General features: G+C 41.3%; 1 protein-coding gene across 1 annotated transcript in view; it reads right to left on the reverse strand.

The window, feature by feature from the left end:
• Positions 1-21,525, reverse strand: part of LOC117471140 (neurofibromin-like) — an 82,868-nt gene that overhangs the window by 53,574 nt on the left and 7,769 nt on the right. Inside the window, 26 exon segments of the mRNA XM_034115941.1 lie at positions 1,270-1,367; positions 2,554-2,715; positions 2,805-3,016; positions 3,106-3,287; positions 3,804-3,920; positions 4,010-4,093; positions 5,060-5,182; positions 5,325-5,464; positions 5,836-6,225; positions 8,684-8,767; positions 8,889-8,962; positions 10,332-10,578; positions 11,121-11,244; positions 11,415-11,494; positions 12,268-12,381; positions 12,550-12,687; positions 13,117-13,248; positions 13,335-13,409; positions 15,132-15,260; positions 16,052-16,225; positions 16,314-16,471; positions 17,146-17,221; positions 17,625-17,692; positions 18,550-18,656; positions 19,205-19,395; positions 21,070-21,153. Coding sequence (XP_033971832.1) covers positions 1,270-1,367; positions 2,554-2,715; positions 2,805-3,016; positions 3,106-3,287; positions 3,804-3,920; positions 4,010-4,093; positions 5,060-5,182; positions 5,325-5,464; positions 5,836-6,225; positions 8,684-8,767; positions 8,889-8,962; positions 10,332-10,578; positions 11,121-11,244; positions 11,415-11,494; positions 12,268-12,381; positions 12,550-12,687; positions 13,117-13,248; positions 13,335-13,409; positions 15,132-15,260; positions 16,052-16,225; positions 16,314-16,471; positions 17,146-17,221; positions 17,625-17,692; positions 18,550-18,656; positions 19,205-19,395; positions 21,070-21,153 — 3,563 coding nt within the window.

Consider the following 21,525-nt stretch of genomic DNA (forward strand, 5'->3'; position numbering starts at 1 on the left):
CGTTTGCTTTTTTTTTTAAAAACTGTACAAATCTCGTACCATGTGCTTTGTCAATACAGTGTTTCACTAACTTCTTGCCCATTAATTAATCAAACGCCTGCAGCTAGTCCAAAACGCTGCTGCACGTTTGCTGACTGGCCACAAAAAGCATGACCACATCACCCCAATTCTGGCCTCACTACACTGGCTTCCAGTTCGGTTCAGAATTGATTTTAAAATCCTTTTATTTGTTTTTAAAGCACTAAATGGGCTGGCTCCGGCCTATATAGCTGAACTGCTCCAGCGCTACACCCCAGCCAGAGCTTTAAGGTCTGCTGACCAGCTGCTGCTGGTAGTGCCCAAGACCAGGCTAAAAACCAGAGGGCACCAAGCCTTCGCAGCAGCTGGCCCTAGGCTCTGGAACACTCTGCCCCTCCATGTGAGGTCGGCCCAGACCCTAGGGGTTTTTAAATCTACACTTAAGACACACTTCTTCTCCCTGGCCTTCTAGTCAGAGCGGAGCACAACTCCTGACTTTTCCCTGTGTTTTTTATATATCTGTTGTAATTTATTGTCTTTTATTGTGATTGTAGTAATGTGTTTTTATTACATGTACAGCACTTTGGCTCGACCAAAAATCGCTTTTAAATGTGCTTTATAAATAAAACTTGATTTGATTTGATTTGATTAAGCCTCTGTTACTTTGACTGCTGTGAGGAGTGTTTGCCTCTGTGCTGCCATCTGCTGGTCACTGCTGCACGGGTTGAAAAGCTCCACCGTGACAGGGGTGTCAAAACTACCACCCTTTAAACTTGATAACACCTGTGTATGTCATTATTTTATATAATTCCTTAAATGTATTTCAAAAAATTTACTTTTTGAGGTTTGGGTCCTCTAGAATGTGTGTGAGTTAAAAAGGTAAATACTTACAGTTTATATTTATTATTAATATTAAGAGAACATTATTTTAAACAATGTTTTTAATTAAGTAGCTAATTTAACATGCTATGGTGCTGCTAATATGTAAACTAGCATGCTCTAGTTACTGTATATAACATGTTTTAGTTACATTCAATGTATTGATTAGTGTGTTTATTATTATGGTTGTCATTCCGTAGTTAATACAAATGTATTGATAAAAGATATAATAACACCACATGATGTATACCACCCTGCTGTGAGACCTTTGATAAGACCCAAGCTGAGTATACATGAGTAACAATTGTTTAAAATCAGTTATAGTTTAGATTCTTTATTTGTCAGAAAATATGAACACTACATTTGACTCACCTTGTGGGGTCCACCTCAAAGCTGATGTGTTCGGGGGTGGTGATGACCCCTCTGAGTAAAGGCTCCAGGAGCTTCTGCAGGTATGCTGCCCCATAGACCTGACACAAGACAGCAGGAAATACTGTCAAAATCAATATACAAATACACCTCTACTAATGTTACTAGTGCTGTGCTCCAGTTTTCGCCTCCTATTTCTTGCGCAGGTTTGACAATCATTTGTGTTTCCTAGCCTTACTTAAACCAGAAATGACATACATTTCCTTTAGCTGACACTTTCATGTTTATATCAAGGACACTCTGGGTCATCACAAACGGACGTCGCTTCACGTGACGCTCCGGAGGAAACGACGTCCCATTGCTCTTAAAACTCATTTCCCTGCTTCTCATGGTTTCCTTGCGTCTCTCCATGCTTCCCTGGAGGGAGAGACTAGTCGCAGGGAAACGACGCAAGTGAGGGACGCAAGGATTCCATTTAACCGACCTGAGACGCAGCCTCTGACTTGTTGACTGCAAGAACTGGGGAACGAACCCCTGACCCTTCATTGCAATCTGGATTCACCACATCGTCAGGTATATTTCACCAAGCTGTATTCACTGAAGCCTACCAAGCAACACTGGATTCATTCATCTGGTCTCTTTACGGCAGTATGAAGCAAACAAACAAATATTTAATTCCAATATATGAGAAGTTTGCTAAACAGTGGAGACTTTCTTGAGAAATTGGCTGCACAAGTGGAATTGTGGCTGCTAATTCTCCCGGGAAAGGTTAACTGAGGACCGTTTGTGCAGCAGCTATCGTTGCAGCTGAGCGGGACTTCAGAAACACCTCAAGGCCTCTTTCTGCAAGGATGACTTGGACCTGATTTGCATTCCACAAACTTCCAAACCTTTTGTGAAGACCTTACTGTATGTACCTAGTGAAAGTAAATGACAGCATCACGGCAGGTGTTTTCCATTCAAATGACATCCATAACAGTCCATTACCAACGTTGTGATTCACTAAGTAATATCTGCTACAACACTGCATTTAATAACTAAAACACAGTTATAAATCAACATTTTTACACGGTCAACTACTTGTTGGGATCAAAACATGCAGACTTCCAGCATCTTATCAGGATACTGTAGTTGACTATTTCTGGCCATAAGCACTATCACATGTTGTAAATAATAATAATAATAATAATAATAATGTTAATGTTAGGTCATATTCAACTACGATGTAATCTGTCAAGCAAACATTAACATGTTTACTTCATGGCAGGGTTGTGCTATGTTTCCTACCTTGAAACAGAAGGTCATTATCTTGCTGGCCAGGCTGTTTCCTCTGAAGAGCGTCTGCATGGAGTCGGCCAGCTCCACCTCTTTGGAGAACATGTTCCACAGCAGCTGGTAGAGGAGGTGGCGCGAGTCGAACAGCGTCACCAGCACGCGGGCCAGCTCGTCCTGGAGACACAAACACGTACGTCAATGCTGATCAACTTTTCATGGATAACTGTTCATACAATATATAAGACGTTAGACGAGGTACACACCCACTGAGACCCCGGGACCACGTTAGCCAGCGCCATGGCGATGGGCAGCTCTCCCTGGTCTCCCATCATGGTGACCAGCTCCACCAGCCTCTCGAAGCGGTCGGCCAGCACCGTCTCCGCCAGCGTGTCGAACTCTGTGCCCTGCTGCAGGATCTTGGTCAGCACCTCCATGAAGGTGGCTCGAGTCTGCAGGTCCTTGTGGTAGCCCAGACCTGAGGGGGGAGTGAGGAACAAATCGGTTGGTTTGTAGAAAGCTCCATTATTCATAATGCTACGATGGGTCATTTTGCGTCCGCCTTACCGATGGAGTGCATGAGACCACTGTCCACGTTAGCGTTGAGCAGGTTGGACATGGCCAGGACGGTGCAGTGGCGGAGCGAGGCCAGGCGGCGGGACATTCCTCTCTTTCGGCCCCCCACTGCCTGGCCCTCGTCCTCCACCTCGCTGCAGTCGTTCAGCAGGTTCATGAACAGGGTGAAGTATCTGAACACAAACACCAAACCACAGCATATTAAAGGAAAGGCTTGCCCATGTAGGTTACGCAACTTCACAGGGCTAATTCTTCCTCTTTTTCTATATATTCAACATTTTTAAATGTTCAATGGTCTGCATTTAAATAGCGCTTTTCTAGTCTTCTGACCCCCTCAAAGCACTTATATATATATATATATATATATGCGGAAAAAATTGGTTGCATATTCGATAATTCTTTACATGTTCCAGTTAAAATGATGACACTTTCATGATGCTAAACGTTTTCTTGCCAGTACGTTATGTAAACAATGAATGTTGGAGTTGTTTGTTTCACCCTATTGTGTCCCATGTGCATCATGTTTGATCTTCATTTGATGGGATGTCCTGCCTATTTCTTTAGATGAAAAAATCCACCAATTTCTTTCCAATATTCAGTTTTTCTTATTTCTATCAAGACACATGTTAAATAAACACGTAAATGTATGACCGAGCCTCAGAGGAGGTTGGTGGCAGGTGTGTTCTCACTTGAGGAAGAGCTGAGATTTGGCCTCCATCAGTTCTACTCCGTCTCCCTCCTCTGGCTGAAGAGGAAGACCCGCCAACAGAGACACGACTGCCTCCATACTGGCCTGGTCCAGGTCCCTGTACATTACACAGACAGAAGATCAAATAGTTCAAAAGGAGCTCTCTCAGTTGGACACTGCATTAGATGAGTTGGAACAGAGCCGCACCTCGTCAGACACTTGATGTCGTCATCAGCAGCTTGGTTGGATGTTCCCATCACCCAGTCCGTCAGATACTCCACCATCTTGTTCCTGCAGACAACAGACAACAGCTTCAGTGAACCTTCCTTCCTGACGATGGGGAACTAAAAAGGGTGTTTGTTTATCCAACCTGACAGATTAATATGATGCGACTTGGTCTTTAACTAAATGCCAAAGCTAATGTTAGGAGTTAGGGAAATTAAAGGTAAGACCGCACAAGTAACTGACATTTGTATTGAAATTTGGACAATATTCAAATAAAAAATGATCAATCCCACATATATTGTTATTTTTTCCCAATTGTGAAGCCCCTTTTCTAAGCTAGTTAGCTAGCTATATATTTATTTTAATTGTATAGCTACAAAATAACTTGACACATTGCAAGTGTGCTCTGCTCTGCTGCTCGGAGTACGCTACTGAAATGGTACATTCAAACACCACTCCGAGGTTTACAAACGGTCCAGTGTGTGCCAAGGTGTGCTCAGGTTTACTAAATGAGTGCCCCTTTAGTATCTGAAGGACAAGTAGAGGGAAACATATGCTGTGTCTGAATTTGGTTCATTTCCCTTGATACACTGTTATGTCATGAACAATAATTTGCTGTTCCACATCACAACAGACTGCTCATTGTCCCTATAAAACTAACAGTGGCTTTTCTTTGACTCCAGCATAATGGGATGTTACATCAAGAGCGGAAAAGAATGTATAACTTTTACACATCAACTTCAGAAGCATCCAGCGTCGTGCGCTCTTTTTGACCATTATCAAAGCACGATCAAGGTAGTCATAGTGCACCGCGTTCTGCCATACTTAACATTGGGACACACTTGTGCACTCACATGTGAGAGACAGCAATACCTTCAAGTTAGTTTTAGGTTTTCCCTTTCTTACCCTTTGAATTTGTTTATTAAAATGTGTCTATATTCTGCTCAGAGTTTTGAAGGTCTGATATGTAAGAAAGGGGCCTTGAAACTTCAATTGCCAGCGTATATCTAAAAGTCCACCCTTGTCACTGACCTGAACTTCATCTCCTGGCAGAAGGACAGGTCATCCCTCCTCTCCATCATCACCTCCACCAGCTGGCACAGTTTGGTTTTGATCTGGATGGCATGGACCACGTTGCCCAGGATGCGCACATACCTGAGGGATGGTGGGCAGGTCAATACACCTCATAGCAACGCGTCACGTCTTTCAGTCACAATACGATGCTAATGTGCTTTCACCACGTTAGCTCACTCTCTGCAAACATCACTTAGGACATTTCCCTGCAGGAAGTACTGACCTGACCAGGTTGAGCATCATGGTCTCGATGCTGGCCTGCCCCAGGTGTTCAGAGCTGCCCTCCGTGTGGTTATCCAACAGGTTCTTCATGATGGCTATGGTCTGCTCCACAAACTGGGTGTTAGTGTCATTGATAGGAACCTGGAAACAGGAGAAACCAAACAGGTGTACATTTCATGTGAACAAACTATTTACGATACATATAAAAACATCGAAAATTGACCTTGGGATGGGTGGAAGAAAAAGATGGCACAAGAAACCAAGTATGAGTAAACATTTGGAATGGTTATGAATTAAATCTGGGTTTCTAAGTTTAATAGCAACATGAGCACATCTCCAACATAGTCCTTCATATCAGCTTAAGAAAACCACATTTGTATATGGATTATTTCTTATGTATTGCTCCAACAGACAAACGTCGTCTAAAACACTCACCAATTCAAATGTTCTGTAATCTACAAGACAATCTTATATCGTTCCAACATTCTGAGCGTTGCCGTAGCTCCACTCACCGGCCCCTGTGTGTCGAAGAACTTCCCGATGCTGTTCCTCAGCTTGTTGAAGAGCATGGGGTAGAGGGCGGGGCTGAGCTCCAGCCCCAGCAGGTCCTTCACATTGGTGCGCACGTGGAGGCCCACCCTGTCGTGGCCACACACCAGCAGGGCCAGCAGCCGGTCCACGAAGCGGCTGACGGGCGACTCGCTGGAGGCCGACGAGGAGCAGGAGGAGATGGAGACCACGGGGTTGTAGACGTCGCAGGGGCCCATCGAGATCATGGAGTGTTTGCGCTCGCTCATGGGGCCCATGGGGGGGCTGTAGGTGGCCGGGCCGGGGGTGCTGCGCTGCTGGAGGCACACGCCACCCAGAGCACACAGGAAACCTGTCATGTTGATCCACTCCTGCTGTGGGGGGGACACAGAGAGACGCTGAACTGCAGGAGCACGACACCATGGTGGCTACTTCTGAGGAGGCATTACTCGACAAAATGTCTCTATGTAAAAAAATGTTTAAAGACCAGATGTCTACATGGATTCATGGACTAGAAAATACTACATATTTCTCCCAGGAAACTGCGGCTCCAACGTCTTTTAAATCAAGACTGAAGACTGTTTGTCGCTGCCTTTCATTAAATGAAATAACCATTCATATCTTAGACAGAACTGTAACTTTTGTTCTTGTAATTTATAATTGTTTTTATTCTAATCCTAACCCTAATGTATCTGTAAATGTATTTAAATGTAATTTGAATGTCTTTCTAAAGAACTTTGAACAGCCATGTGTCGAAATGGGCTATATAAATAAACGTTCCTTGCCTACGTCCATCCTTCACAAGGTTTACACTTTACTCCTACCTAAAGCTTAACTCAATACCAATACAAAAACAGCATTGTTGGAGATGTTTAACGTATCAGAAATATACAAATTAGGACTGCCTGTTCATCAATAAGCACTAGTGCTCAGGTGAATCTTTAGATACTGTAACTGTAACATTAGTATGGAGGGAATTCTGCTGGAAGAACCTGACTCGCTTTTTCATAACACCCAAAAGAAAGAGCAGGCAACTTGGTGTACAGCAACAGTGTGGGAGGTTGTGTGGGAACATGGAGGCTGACCACTCGCACATTTTCTGGAACTGTACAAAGATAAGGTCATATTGGGAGAAGGTTAATGCAGTTGTCAAAATTATTATGGGGTATGGAATCCCAAATACCTGCCCGGTGATGTATCTTGGGAACATTAAGGATGTTGTGATGGGAGGCGATCTATATTTGACTAAGGCTTTACTTGCAGCGAGTAAGAAAGCTATAACTAGGAATTGGCTTAATGTGAACGCTCCGAATCAGGAGCAGTGGCTGGAAATTGTTCAAGATCTTTTTGTCATGGAAAAGTTGACATATGTTTTGAGAATCCAAGAGAATGCATTCAATAGGAAATGGGAAAAGTGGAATATTTACATGGTTGACACCAATGAGTAAGTGAATGACTAATTCATTCCTGTACAGCAGGGGTGGGGAACCTCCGGCCCCCCGGGCCGTATACGGCCCGCGAGACCATTTGATACGCCCTCGAGGTCATTTATAAACACACGCAATAAAAAAAATGAAAGAAATCTAGACCGCAAAATAATTAAACAAGCGAGTTCCTGTTTTTCCTGGCCAAGGTCAGGGTCCTTGAACACAACACGAGCCTAACGTGTCATCACGTGGTATATGTCTCGTCTGACAGGGGTGTAGTTCTGACGGAGAGCACCAGAACGCAACTCCGGCACTTCACAAATGTCAGTACCCATAAGGAGCCGTACACATGCCGCAGTTTGTGCGTGGCTGTGTCTTTAGTTGAAAGCCCAGTGGAGATCTGTTCATCTGTCATACTGATCATACAGTCAATAACTTTGTTGTTATTAGCATCTGGTTAGCTAGCTATGCTAACGAATATAAGAAGCTTTTTCTCCAACCAGTGAGGTAAAGGCACATCTTTATATGATCATTATAGTTATAAAAAAACAAGAGAATAAAGTAAACAGGTATAAAATACTATATGACAGTAAAAAAAAGTTGTTATTAATAAACAAGAATACAGTTTGAAAGGGGAGTGATTTGTAAAATATCCATAAAGAAAAAGAAAATCTGTTTACAGTTCTGTTTCATATGGGTGTTGAGAGATGTATCCATAGATCTCCTAATGTTGCTCTCAAAGTGCACCAGATTGATGCTTTTAATTCAACATTTAAAAACAAATCTTCCCGGGTGGAGCATGCCCCCGGACCCCCCTAGAGGAGGTTAGGTCCCCCCCCCCCACTTAAATCATGTTCACATGGATAGGATACTAAATACATTTGCACATATCTTGTGTCCATATCTTTCTGTTGTGGTGGTCATGCCAAAACCGTGCACGTGCATGCATACGAGAGTCATAGTAAGATATCTGGATTAAGAGGTTCTTTTTCTTTGCACAGCATGAAAGAAAGGCCAAATGCTGTGATTTTAGTATTTTTAAGCAGAGGTCAATCATTTGTACGGCCCTCGGAGGATGTTGAAAAAATTGAAATGACCCTTGAGAGGAAAAAGGTTCCCCACCCCTGCTATAGAGTATGTGTGAATATTGAAGGTCTTCAGACAACTAGTACATTATTGTGCTTTATTTTATAACTGATATTTGTGTATTCTTTTTTGTTGTTTAGGTTCACATATTGTTCTGTTATTATTGTTGTGAAAACTCAATAAAAACATAAGTGTAAAAAAAAATAAGCACAAGTGCTACTAGTGGAAAGGTCTGGAGCCAGGCAGACGTCAAAACTGTTCCTGTAGGCAGAGGAGATGGAGGAGAGGAGAGGAGAGATCCCTGGTGTAACATGCTTACCTGCCCATCATCTGCCTTGTTTTTAGGGGAGTTGAGAATCTGTTTGGTGACCTGGTCCCATTTAGCATACGTGTCCTCCCAGGCCTGAAGGTGGACCAAAGGAAATAGTGAGTTATTAAATACATTGTTTCTGGAGAAAACTGAGCAAAGAAACATCTTTCATAAGTATAGTATAGTATGGGTTTGAATGTGAACTGAATGTCACCTCAATGTTTCCTGGTGTGGGGTGCTCTACCCTCCGCAGCAGGGCCATCACTCTCTTCTGTAAGGTGGACCGGCCTGTCCAAACAAGTCCAACATGTTATTGGAAGAAATTGGAAGAGGAATACTTCCCAACAATCCAACATGGGCCAATAGGTCCAGAATACAAACAAAGGAATCATTCAATATAAGGATACATCCACAATGTTGAAGAAGACCCCAAGACTGGCATGTTACCATTGAATACAAGGACAGTAATGGCGCATTTCCACCATGGCGCGGAGCGCGGTTTAAGTGTGATGTGTCGTGCCGTGCCCGTTTTTGGTTGCGCTTCCTCTAGGCCTAGTTACGGCCCGGCCCGGCCCGGCGCCACTTTTTCACCTCTTTTCTGGTCCGACAAAATTGTGGTTCTATCGGGGCCAACAAACAGGGCTGAGTCGGGCTGAGTATGCTAAACTAGAGAGAGGAGCGCTGGCAAGGGGGCTACAACTACAACAAGATGGACATATTTGACCGTGATTTAATTGTAATACACGTTTCAAAATGATGCCGAAGTAACAACATACTGATACCGGTTAGTAAAAACCATGAATTAATGCTTTGGCAAGTCTGCAGACAGACGGCAGGGGAAAAACCTTTTTAAAATGCGTGTTTTCTAACAACAACGGCCTATACATACATAAATAAAGCAGCGACTGTATTCGCCATGACACAGGCAGTCTGTGGTTTGTACTTGTTTAACTTTTGTCGAGTTTCTGAACATATATAAGGAGCTGTGAGCTCTGAGTGCTAACAGCTAACGGCTGATGTTGTTTTTCTGGGGTTCTCAATGAAGATGACGTCACGGCTCTGCCTACACTGCGTTACTATAGTAACTACCCCAGTTCCTAAACTGTAATGGAAGCGCAGCATGAAGTGAGCCGGCCCTGTTAAGGCCCAACGCGGCCAAGCAGTACCGAGCGTGGCCGAGGCCGACCGTGTGGTGGAAATGCGCCAAAAGTGAACCTTGTATGTTGCAGATTCTGATCCTAACTCTGACGGCCATATTTTGTAGAGTGAGCAGCACTTAAACACCACAGCTAACTAGGCTGAGGCTTTTTCCACATTGCTTTCCCAACAACTGATCCCCTCAGGATCAAACATACTTAAACTCCAAGAACTACTCAGATTCAACAAAGACCAGTAATCTAGGTGTTGTCTTGGAATTTCTGAAAATTGTTAAATACATACAAATTTGTTTATGTTTGCTAATGTTTGTGATGTGTGAGGTTTTTAACATAATGAAAAGCAATAGTTTCCTATGTCAGAATAAGAGTCACAATATTTTACTAATCCCAGTGGAAATTGGGTTTTGTGACGGTTGTTTTTTTTGTTGTTAAAAGGCGAGGTGCAGTGCTGAGTGCTTGACCTGGTTGCAGTACTCCTGGTGTGGGCTGACAGTACTGACCTGTCCCCATCATGTTGCTGACGGAGGCCAGCTCACTGAAGGTGGGGTAGTTGGGCAGGATGTTCTGGACGGGCACCTCGTCGGCGGCGCTGCGGATGTCAGCCTCCTCACAGAGGTGGCGGAAACACGACATGGCCACCAGCACTGCCTCGGTGTCCGGACTCCACAGGAACATGTAGAGCGACACCTCCAGCTTGGTCTGTGCCTGCCGGCAGATGGGGATCCCTCCGCCCATCGTGGCACACTCCTGGAGCAATCAACGACCAAATCAACATTTCACACCAAAATCTGCCTCTGAGCCATAATGCAAGAGGCTTCAGAATGACAAACCTTTTGGAAAAATTACTTTTTTAAATGAATTAAAAAGGGTAATTTTATGACAAAGTATGTCATTTTGACAAAAAAGTAATCATTTCACTTTTCCAAAAGAAATTACTCACATTTTCAAAAATGTTTAAAAAAAATGCCGGAAAAAAAAGGGGAAATTGTATTTTTTGGGAAATTATGTACATTTTGGAAAAATAAGTCATTTTTCTAAATTTTGGTAATTTATGAAAACTGAGCAGACTTGAAAAAAAAAAATGTTTGGTAATATTGTCAGAAATTTAGTTATTACTGAAAATAAAAGCATTTTTTCAAAAATTAAGTTATTTATAAAAGTGCAAGTGAATTTATTTTAATTAGGTGATTCTCTCAACATTTTCTAAAACGTAGGTCAATATTTGTGTAGCTCATTGGTTGACTTTGTGTTACTAATAGAGCAGCTATGGTTAAGGAACAGGACTGTACCTTGTTCTTGAGCAGAAACTTGTTCCTGCAGATCAGGATCTCCCTCAGCCACTTGAGAACTTCTGTCCCGTTGACCAGTTGGTGGCCAATCAGTTTGCGGCAGATGAGGAAGAGCAACTGTGAGCTGAAGAAAGAAACAAAGAAAGGAAGTTAGTGAAGTCTGTACCACAATTAGTGAACTTCAAGCGAAAAAGTCTTACTGAACGTTTAGATATTCACCAGAATCAAATAAAACACCTGAAATATCCTGCTTCGCTTCCTGTAAAATGTTCAGAGTTAGATAATGTTGAGTACCTGATGTCCCAAAACGTCTCTATGGGGGTCTCAGGATTCCACAGCTCTATGGTCTCTGGCTGGTGCAGAACTAACAGAGCCTGGAAACAGACAAGAAAGCATACAAGGAGGGGGGGGGGGGGGACAAATAAACAATGGTTTGTCATTAGTATGAGTTTTACAGTATAACAAAATAAGTAACTTAACCCCCAAACCACTCTTTTTCAGCTAAAAACCAAATGTATGTTGGTATTAAATAAACGTGCTGCCCTCTACTGGTTAAACCCTGCTATTGTATGTATTATATTATTACATATTTACCACTCTGCTAAAACACTTTTTTTTTAAATCACAAACACTGTCAGGGGTTTTTAATTATTTCCAGTTTTATTCTTTTCATTTTGACATCACTGTAAAAAGTGAATGCAGCTCGAAACGTCCTGACTGAATGTTCACATTAAAAGCATTCCAGTAGCTTCAAAGATTTCAGAATGATTTATCACCTTGAGGAAATAGGGTTTCATGACATGTGCTCCATTTAAGGATGAAATAAAGTCAAAGATAAATAATTACAAAAAATAGATAAAAAATATCAATATAAACATAAGAAGTTCAAGTTAAATGTCCAATTAAATAATAAGTAAAATATTTATATTAACATTAAAAAGTTGAAATAATAAGTAATAATGCGCACCTTGTTAAACTGAATAGTGAGACCATAAAAGTCATTGAAAATTGAATAATTAGAAAGGAGAGTTGGGAAAAATGTATCCTGAGCAACTGAAATTCTTCTCTCAAATTGTTCCCTTGTTGGCTGCCATAATAAGAGAAGTGTTAGTAGTGCGTTTAGTGAAGGGGTAGGGGCGGGTCTGACCTCCATGGCTTCCTGGGACAGCTGGGTGGTGTTGGTGAGCGGCACCAGCTGCACCAGGCCAGTGATGAGCTCCGCCGTGCTGCTCTGCATCTCTGGAGCCTGCTTCACCGGGTTCTGACACACAGAGACACAAGCTGGTGGTCATTTCATAAACCAACATTGACACGAAATGCTCAAAACATCTCTGGGGAATAGGTGCGTCAAAACCTGGCTGCAAGAAAAGAAGTCAACCTAAGGCTAATCATTATTAAACGTATCAATAGAGTTGTTTCTGAGCCTCACATGCAGCATGAGTCTGGGGTCGGCGTGGATGAGTTTGACCAGAGCGAGGAGGAGGCACTTGTAGCTTCGAGTGTCCAGTTCTGTGGCTTTCTCTTTGTACTTAAGGCTGGTGCTTATCTTCCCTTTGAACGTCAGACTCTGTGGGGGGGGCAGCAGAACACACGGACAATCAGCATCAGAACACTTTTATTACAAGTGGATTCCATATATATAACATAAAATAGAATTATACAAACATAAGAAGATAAAGTATGAAAAATATATATAATAAAATAAAGAGATGCATACAAAAATAAAAAGTCCAATAAAAAAATGTAATAAACAAATATTTTATATATATTTAGAGAGTTCAAATAATCCAAAAATATTTATTTGTGTAAACAAAAGTAGTTAAAGTAATAATGACAAAAAATTCAATAAATATACTTATACAAACACAACTTAAAGTAACAATGTCCAATAAAAAATAGATTTTATATAAACATAAGCAGTTAAGAATTTGCATAATAAAAAATAAATAATGAAAATGTAAAATAATAGTACTGTAGTAGTGTAAAGTCCTCTCACGGGTGTCATGCGTAGAGGAGCGTGGGTGGCGGCGCCCTGTATCACCCGGTTGAGCGTGTCAGAGAACATGAAGCGGAGCTCTCCGGAGTAGCAGTACACCGCTTCGATCTTAGGCCACCAGTCCAGGTGGGACTGAAGGAAGTCAGAGGGATACGAGTCAATTAACACGTCAAATGATTCCATGGTCACTTAGTCATGGAGAAGCTCTGCAGACTTACATTAGTGATAATTCTGTGCAATGAGTTGACCAGGACAAAGTGGAAGGTGGAGGGAGAGGAGGAGGCCAAGCAGACCTTCAGGGCACAGAGAAAAACAATCACCGGATTAGCTAGAGCAGGGGTTCCCAAACTTTTCAGACCGCGACCCCCAAAATAACAGTGCCAGAGACTGGCGACCCCTGTCAAGGGGGGTGGGTGCTAGTGAATTGATTTAAGCTTTCCGCACTCTCGCGGGAATATCTCACTTTCGATTGCATGATATAGCCTAGCGCAACACCTTCGTCAAACATGTTGCCACTTGTTTGCACCATAGCCAACGATCTGAGAGTCTGTTGGCTCGGACATAAACTCCGTAATAAATGTAGTCTACATTTCATAAGAGGTGTAAAACCTGTGAGCATTTTAAATCGCATTTGAACTAAATGCTTATATGTGACCTGCTCTATTGAAATCAGTCGCATTGACCCGAAGACACATTTTGAGTTGTATACGCTGTTGGAAAGAGGAGATTCCTAGCTTTCTAATGATATCAGGATTGTTGTTGTACTCCAAATATTAAGCAAAATATGTCACATTATATAATGACTGTCACCGAGTCATCATTTTGAGAAAAAGGCCTTCAAAGTTTCCTCTTCTCTGGAATCCATCGATCTGATTGATTATTAGCAAATGATCAAAGTAGTAACGGAGGGAAAATATTTTTGTTTGGATTACTGGTCTGGGGGAAGCTCGCGAGTGTGTGTGTGTGTGTGTATGTGTGTGTGTGTGTGTGTGTGTGTGTTTGTGTGTGTGTGTTTGTGTAATTTTGCGTTTGTGTGTATTGTGTTTGTTTCCCGGGGAAAACACTCACGAGAAACACCGGCTGTTGTTATGCTTGCTGTGACGTTAAGTTACTCCGTTCTCCGCTTGTAATTATGCCGTTACAAGCTTCAAAGTTGTATTTATCATCTGAATTTGCCGAAACAAGTTTAATATTCTGAAAGCCAAGACTTTGTTTATTTGAAATCAGATGAAAACAAACTGTAACGGACCCTGCCGTGTTATCTATGATTACTATATGCCTTACATTCATAATTTCAGCCGGAGGGAGGGGGAGCTGCGCTGAGGAACAGCACAGTGCAAGTGAGAGCTGTCATCTTCCCTTTACAAGCTTCACAAATGTATTTATCGTGTGATTTTGGAAATAAAAGTTTCATATTCTGAAAGCCAAGACTTTGTTTATTTAAAATCAAACAAAACACCCAAACCCAGAAAAAATATTTTTTTACGCAAATCCACGTTTATTTTTAAATGAGCCGTTGCGACATCCGACTGATTTCGATAGAGCGGGTCACAAATAATCTGTAGTTGTATTTGTATTGTTGATTTATTGTGTGAACGAGGCGATATACAGTAGAGAAGGTTAAGCTGTCATTATTAGGCTGTTATGTACTGATGGAGTGGTAAGCAGGCCGATTGTTTTGGGATATTTGTGAGTCAGGTGGTCCGTGAGTGTTTTTTTATTGGTTAAGTGTCCTTGGTATGAAAAAGTTTGAGAAACACTGCGCTAGCGGATTGTCAACGGGGGGAGCCTCGCTGCGGGGAATTATACAGATGGCTAGTCCGCCCCTGAAAAATGTCTATGCACACGTTATTATTAATAATAATTTAAAACATTTATTTTTATTTTGTAATGATCTCGCCACCCCCACTCGGGGTCTCGCGACCTCCACTTTGGGAACCCCTGAGCTAGAGCATATAATATTAAATACCTGTTCCTTGTTACCAATAAATATTTTTTTTTTTCTCCCAGTCTACCTTAAAGTGCTGGTTGTTGTGAGGATTGATGCGGAAACAAGAGACGAAGCAGTCCATCATGAGCTCCACGTCAGCGTTCTGGGTCCCCGTCCCCCTCCAGAAGGGTTTCGCTGGGTTGAAGAGCAGAGCCTGGGGAACAGAGCCACAGGTCACTTCAGGTGGTTCAAAAGCACCTGATCTATATATATATATATGTATAGATCTATCTATCTATCTATCTATCTATCTATATATATATATCTCTATCTATCTATATATATATATATCTCTATATATATATATATATATATATATCTCTATATATATATATATAGAGATATATATATATATATATATATATATAGAGATATATATATATATATATAGAGATATATATATATATATATATATATATATATATATATATATATATATATATATATATATATATATATATCTCTATATATATATATATATATGAATTAGTTTTAATCTATTTTAATTTATCTTTTATTGGGCATTTTACTTTAATTTCCTATTTTAATATATAGATATCTTCATTTGATAGCAGCTTTTTTATTTAACTTCTTATGTCTATATAAATGTTTTTATTTTTTTATTGATTTAACTTTTGTTTTATATCACTTTAAAAAAGTAGTTATTTCACAAAAGGCAATATTACACAGGATAAATAAAGTGTTCTGATCCATACACAATGCCAACTTTGCATTTAAGAATGAGATAAAGAAAAAAAGAAAATTCAAAAAAATGTTTGAATATAAAGTAATACAAACAAAAGAAGTTCAGGAAAGTGTAATATAACAATATAATAACAAATTAAGATATATCAATAAATATAAGAAGTTAAAGTAAGATGTCCAATAAAAATACATTGGAATACAATTGTTGGAAATGAATGCATTTTGAGTGACTGCACAGACCTTGAGGTCCATGACGATGGACTGCACCAGGAGGAAGATGGTGGAGTGGTCCTCCCAGTTGATGTAGGTGGAGGCTTTACACAGTTTGACACAGGCGATGGCGGCGCTCTCCATCAGCTGCTTGCTGCCTCCCTGGCCCGCTAGAGCTTTCCGCATACTCTCTAAAAACAGTTTCTGCAGACACAACAGGAGGAAGGTGTGTGTGTGAGTGCTGGAGTCAGTCTCCACAATGTGCGTGCGTGCGTGCGTTCTGTCCTCCAACCTTATTGGCCTTGCTCTCTTCCACGGTGTCTTTGGAGATGGTGTGTGTGATCTCTGGACAGAGGATGAGGAGGATGATCTGCAGGTGCCACACAGCTGCCTTCCTCTTCGCACTCTCTGCAAAGCTGTCCACCAGGTCAAACAGCTTCTCTGCAGCTTCTGAACACACACACACACACACACACACACACACACACACACAGTTAATGAGAGCAAGTTTACTTCAAAAGTGATCTTTTGGGGCCATCCAAAAATATCATCATTACAATATAATTATCAGAAGACCCATGTTAAACATCATCACATGTTTTTCTCTGGGATTATTGTTTTGTATAGTGGTGCAGGAATGAGTCCTAAACAATGAATTGATTTGGAAATGATTTGGCATTTTAACGCTAAAATAATAACCTCGTCCTGAAATGAGATCTGTGGTTACGAATCTTACGAATTGTGAATTTCCCCTTGTGACGAATAAAGTTATTCTGATTCTGACGAGACATAAAATATGTCGGTAAATGCATGTAATAAATCAAATATTTTATCATAGAGACTTCTCTATGAACAGGATTTCATTTCCAGACAACTTTCACAATGAACATATTTTTTGTCTGAAACAAGGCCTTGAAAATAAATATTTTTTCATCTAGTACCAACATGAATTTATTGATGACTGGCTTGGTTTGGATGCACTTTTTTTAAACCAATTGTATCGTAGAACTCTAATATTTAATAATAACAGACATTTTAATGAACTCAAATAAAATTGTAGGCAATGTGTGAGAGCTGCAGAGATTCAGTCCATGTCAGAACAAATGTTGTGAATCCATTCCTACCTGCCATGTCTGCCTGGGGCCGCTGGTAGAGCATGGTGAACTCGTCTGGGTAATTCTCCACCCAGTTCCAAAACGCCTGTCGAGAGAGAACAGTGTGAGTACAAGAGGAACTTTACACTCCACCACCACGCTTCTCTGGTAACAGGGGTTAAAACTGCCTTATTATTTCTGACATTTCAGCTATTCATTAATCAGGGCACAGGGGTCGATCGGTTATCTGCTGCAAGAATCTGCATTGTTACAAATATCGGTATTACAAATGTAGTCTCTTCTCTTTAGACTTACTCAATGTTCCGCCCACAACACTTTTTGAGTGACTACACGCCATAATAATAGTAATCAATACCATAAAATGCTAATGTAGCACAGGCTAATTCATACTGGAGCTGCTCCTGTGGAGAACATAAGGCAGCAGATATTGCTGAAAGTTGGGTTAAATATTATAGAGATTACAGGTTGGGTAACAAGATGGTGAGTACCTTCTCTAAACTGTTGATGACTGCTAGCTGGGCAGGCTTCTTGAGAGCTCTAAACTTCAACACAGTTTCTGGAAAAAGAAAGAAAACAGAATGAATACATCACAGAAATAATAAACAAACAAAAGCATTAGGCGCTTTCACACCGCAGTACTTTTCCCACTTTAGTTCCGAAATGTTGTGTTCACACCAAAAAGATCCGGAACTAAAATGAGTTCATCAGAACCTTTTTACCCCCTTTTCCGTTCCTGCTAGAGAGCAGGTACTTTCATGGGAGAAAAAGGTTCCCATTTCTGATTGGCTGGGCGGATTGCAAACCGCGCCCCGTAAAACTCCCAAAAAGTTTTGTGAAGCCGCCATTTTATTATCCTCACATTAGCATTAGCATTAGCCCAGCGCACAAACGGAGAGAGACTAACTTATGGCAACACAAAATAAAACATGGGAGCGGTGGAGATGAGGAGGTGTCGGCGTTCTGGCGATTTACTCTGAAGGCTTCAGTAGAAGCTGCTGGGAGTCCCAGCAGCTTCTACTGAAGCCAGTCCCCAACTCCGGGGACTTCCGGCCGGGAACTTCGGGTGGCAGTATACGCCGTGAAGTTGTTTGCGGCCTGCCAGTAAACCCAAAGCAGAAGAAGAAGAAGAAGTGACGTCAGCGGCTTCATTTGCCTAATCCTCCCCCAGGGAACTTATTCCGGTGTGAACGCGATCTGTACTTAGTTCATGAGAACTAAAGAGTTCTCATGAACCAAGTTCTCATGAACCTTTGTGGGAAAAGTACTGCGGTGTGAAAGCGCCTATTCTTGGTAATTTCTGTAACAGATCAGGAATTATTTACAGAAGAAGAAACAGACAGCTGAAATGTGTGCCAACTGAAACGTCACACTTCCTTTAAGAAGAGTGTAAAGCTGTATGAGCAGTAAGCTCACCTTGTAGCAGTCTCTTGAGCTTGGAGCAGTCCACGTTGATGTACTGCATCAGCTCGATGTCGTGAACGTCCACGTTGTCCTCTGAGCACACCGTGAGCTCCTGTAGCCTGAGGAGACACAGCAAAGTCAGAGATGTCAAGAAGTTCAACATATTTGACCTTCTTATGTTTACATATACATCTTATTTTTTTATTTTACATTTTATTTTTTTATTGCGCATTCTAACTATTTATGTTTATATTTTTACTTATATTCATATTTAAAAATGGTTTACGATTGTACCGAAATAAAATGTTCTCCAGGATAAATAAAGTATTCTGGGTATTTGATTTAAGTTTAAATGCTAAATGTAGGGACATAAATAATGAAAAAAATAAAACTATTTTTTAACACATTAAATAATACAATTGAAATAAAACACACATTAAAGCACAGGATAATATGGAGTTTTTTTATGTACATTAGTGGTATCAAAATGTTCCATTGGAAACTGCAGATAATCAAGATAAGGGATACTACTAGACCCCCCCCCCCCCATTTTTTTAGCACATAATAATATCAGGTGATTAATACTGCTCTGGCAAATATCAACAAAGCTTCCAGAAACATTTGAGATGTGGCCGTTCTTGAGAGAACACGTGCTGCTGTGAGCTACCTGGTGGAGATGCGGCTGAAGACGGCGTTGAAGTTGTTGCAGCTCAGAGAGAAGAGGACGGCTGAGGCGGAGGCCCGCAGCTCGGCGGCGTGCTGGTGGCCCTCGCGGTACGTGTGGATGAAATGGCAGATCTCCGGCAGCAGCTGTTTCACTAGCATGGTCTCGTCCAGACGCAAGCAGTCTTTGGATTGCTGAGGAGGGGGGGGGGGCAGAGAGCAGGAAGACAGTCAGTGGAAAAGTCCACATGGCGTCTTTATCTGTCAGAAAGGTGCTGGGCCTCCTCCCAGCATTTTATCAAAAAGAACCGCCCTTCATATCACAACTATATCTCGACAACATATCACGGCTTTTGTAAAACAGACTAGCTTTGCCCTCTTGTCTTTAATCCATCTATTTGTTTGACTTCCGGGAGATTCTTGCTCTCACACTTTGTTTGAATTAGGTTCACCGCTCAATCTGACAGCCGTAGAGCTAAGAGGGCCACTCCCGCAAGGTTGATACAAGTACAAAACTCACAGACAGCGACATCTAAAGTCCGTCCATCCAATCTGTCAGAAAACTGGCCTTTTTGGTCTTTGCTATGATAGTTTCCGTCTGAATGACACAGTCAAAACAAGCTTCTCCTAAACATTTCTATAGAGACGTCACCAGCGCTTTTCTAAAAAGTAGAAATATCTCTATAGCCACATGTGGCCACCTACAGCGAATCTACGCTGGTCAATGAAGTCACTTTTCCTGGCACAGGTCATCTCGCTTTTGATAATGTCGAACCCTGTGTGCTATATTACACATTAATACAGATTTCTTTTATTTCAGCATGTTAGCTATGGATCTTTTGTAAACCACTGTAGTTCTTCCAAGTGTTAGGGTGCTCCTCAGCAACATTTTCTGAGAAATTCAATTTCATCGTGCATTCACAATATAGGCATTGTGGGCCAATATTTATTTAGCAGAGTCATATTATCATATGACCTTGTGTTTTTGTTTGGGCTGACAGAATACAGGTTTTATACCAAAATTAGGCTTCACAATGACCAAGTTGATGTAGTTTCCACAGACATAGGCACTTATTTACCCTATTTTTAACCAATACGCAATTACTCATGCGATTAACCAGACACTTCTTCCCATGTCCATTGGTATGGACTCATTACTCAATATTATAGGCAGGATAATCTCCTCATAATAACAACACTTTTATAATAGATGCAATTGCCAGAAGTCAAAAGATAACATTGGCTATAAACAAACTACATCATGTTCAAATGCTTTGACCTCGACACTGCTTGGCTAAAGGTGAATTTGTGTTATGTCGGAGAACAAAATGTGAACATCTCTCCAGCTTCTGTTCACCACAGACCTAATTTCATTCGCTAACAAAAGAGTTCTCTTAAAAGGCCAACTCATTTCCGGGTTTAGGACTCATTCCTGGACCACTCTATCAACAGCACAACTCTCTCGCAAAAATAGAGAGATATTTCTATCTGAATGTGAATGCTAATGACTAAAACCTGTACAGGAAGCAGAGAGCAGTTCCCATCGGATGATCGGCTCCCACCAAACGCCTGCATATGTAATCCCAGCCTGCTGGTTCACTGAGGAACCTCCCAGGGATGAGGAGAGCGTGATTGATGGAGGATAAGTACATTACCAGAGGTTTGTGTCTGGGTGAGCACAAACATAGCAGCAGAGATACTGAATCTTTTGAGTTTGATTTCATTGCAAAGCACAAGGATCGTAGGCAACAACCTAATCCCAACACAGGGCTTGTAATGGCATGGATCTTAGTCTTTAAAGCTGAGTTCTAAAACTTATATTGTTTCCATTTGACAGCCCCAGACAGGGTGTTCAGAGGGAAGACTCACCCCAGCCAGGCACTTCTCCAGGGTGTCCAGGATGATGAGCTGGGAGAGGTAGAGGTTCTTCTCCGAAGCTTCTCCAAATATCCGCTGTGAAGAAGATCAGTCAGAACATCATTAATCAGCATTAAGACATTAAGACACAGCATTAGGACACCTAAGGTTGGGAGTTGCTGCCTCAGTCATACTAATGAACAGCATCACAATGCCCTCATTACAATATCAAAGTATAAACAAGATAGAAAAGCAGAACAAATATTTTGATTTATGTTTTTTGGGTCAGGGATAAAGGATTGGATGGATTGGTATTATAATCTATAGTTGTAATATAGTCGGCTAAGGTAATGCAACCGGATAATACATTTAAAAAAATCTGTTTTCCATGAGCCCCGCCTCCAATCCACTGCTTCATGTCTGGTCATGGCTAATAATGCTAATGCCAGCAAATACAATGGCGGCTTC

Source organism: Trematomus bernacchii, unplaced genomic scaffold, assembly GCF_902827165.1.
Source record: "Trematomus bernacchii unplaced genomic scaffold, fTreBer1.1, whole genome shotgun sequence".
NCBI lineage: Eukaryota > Metazoa > Chordata > Actinopteri > Perciformes > Nototheniidae > Trematomus > Trematomus bernacchii.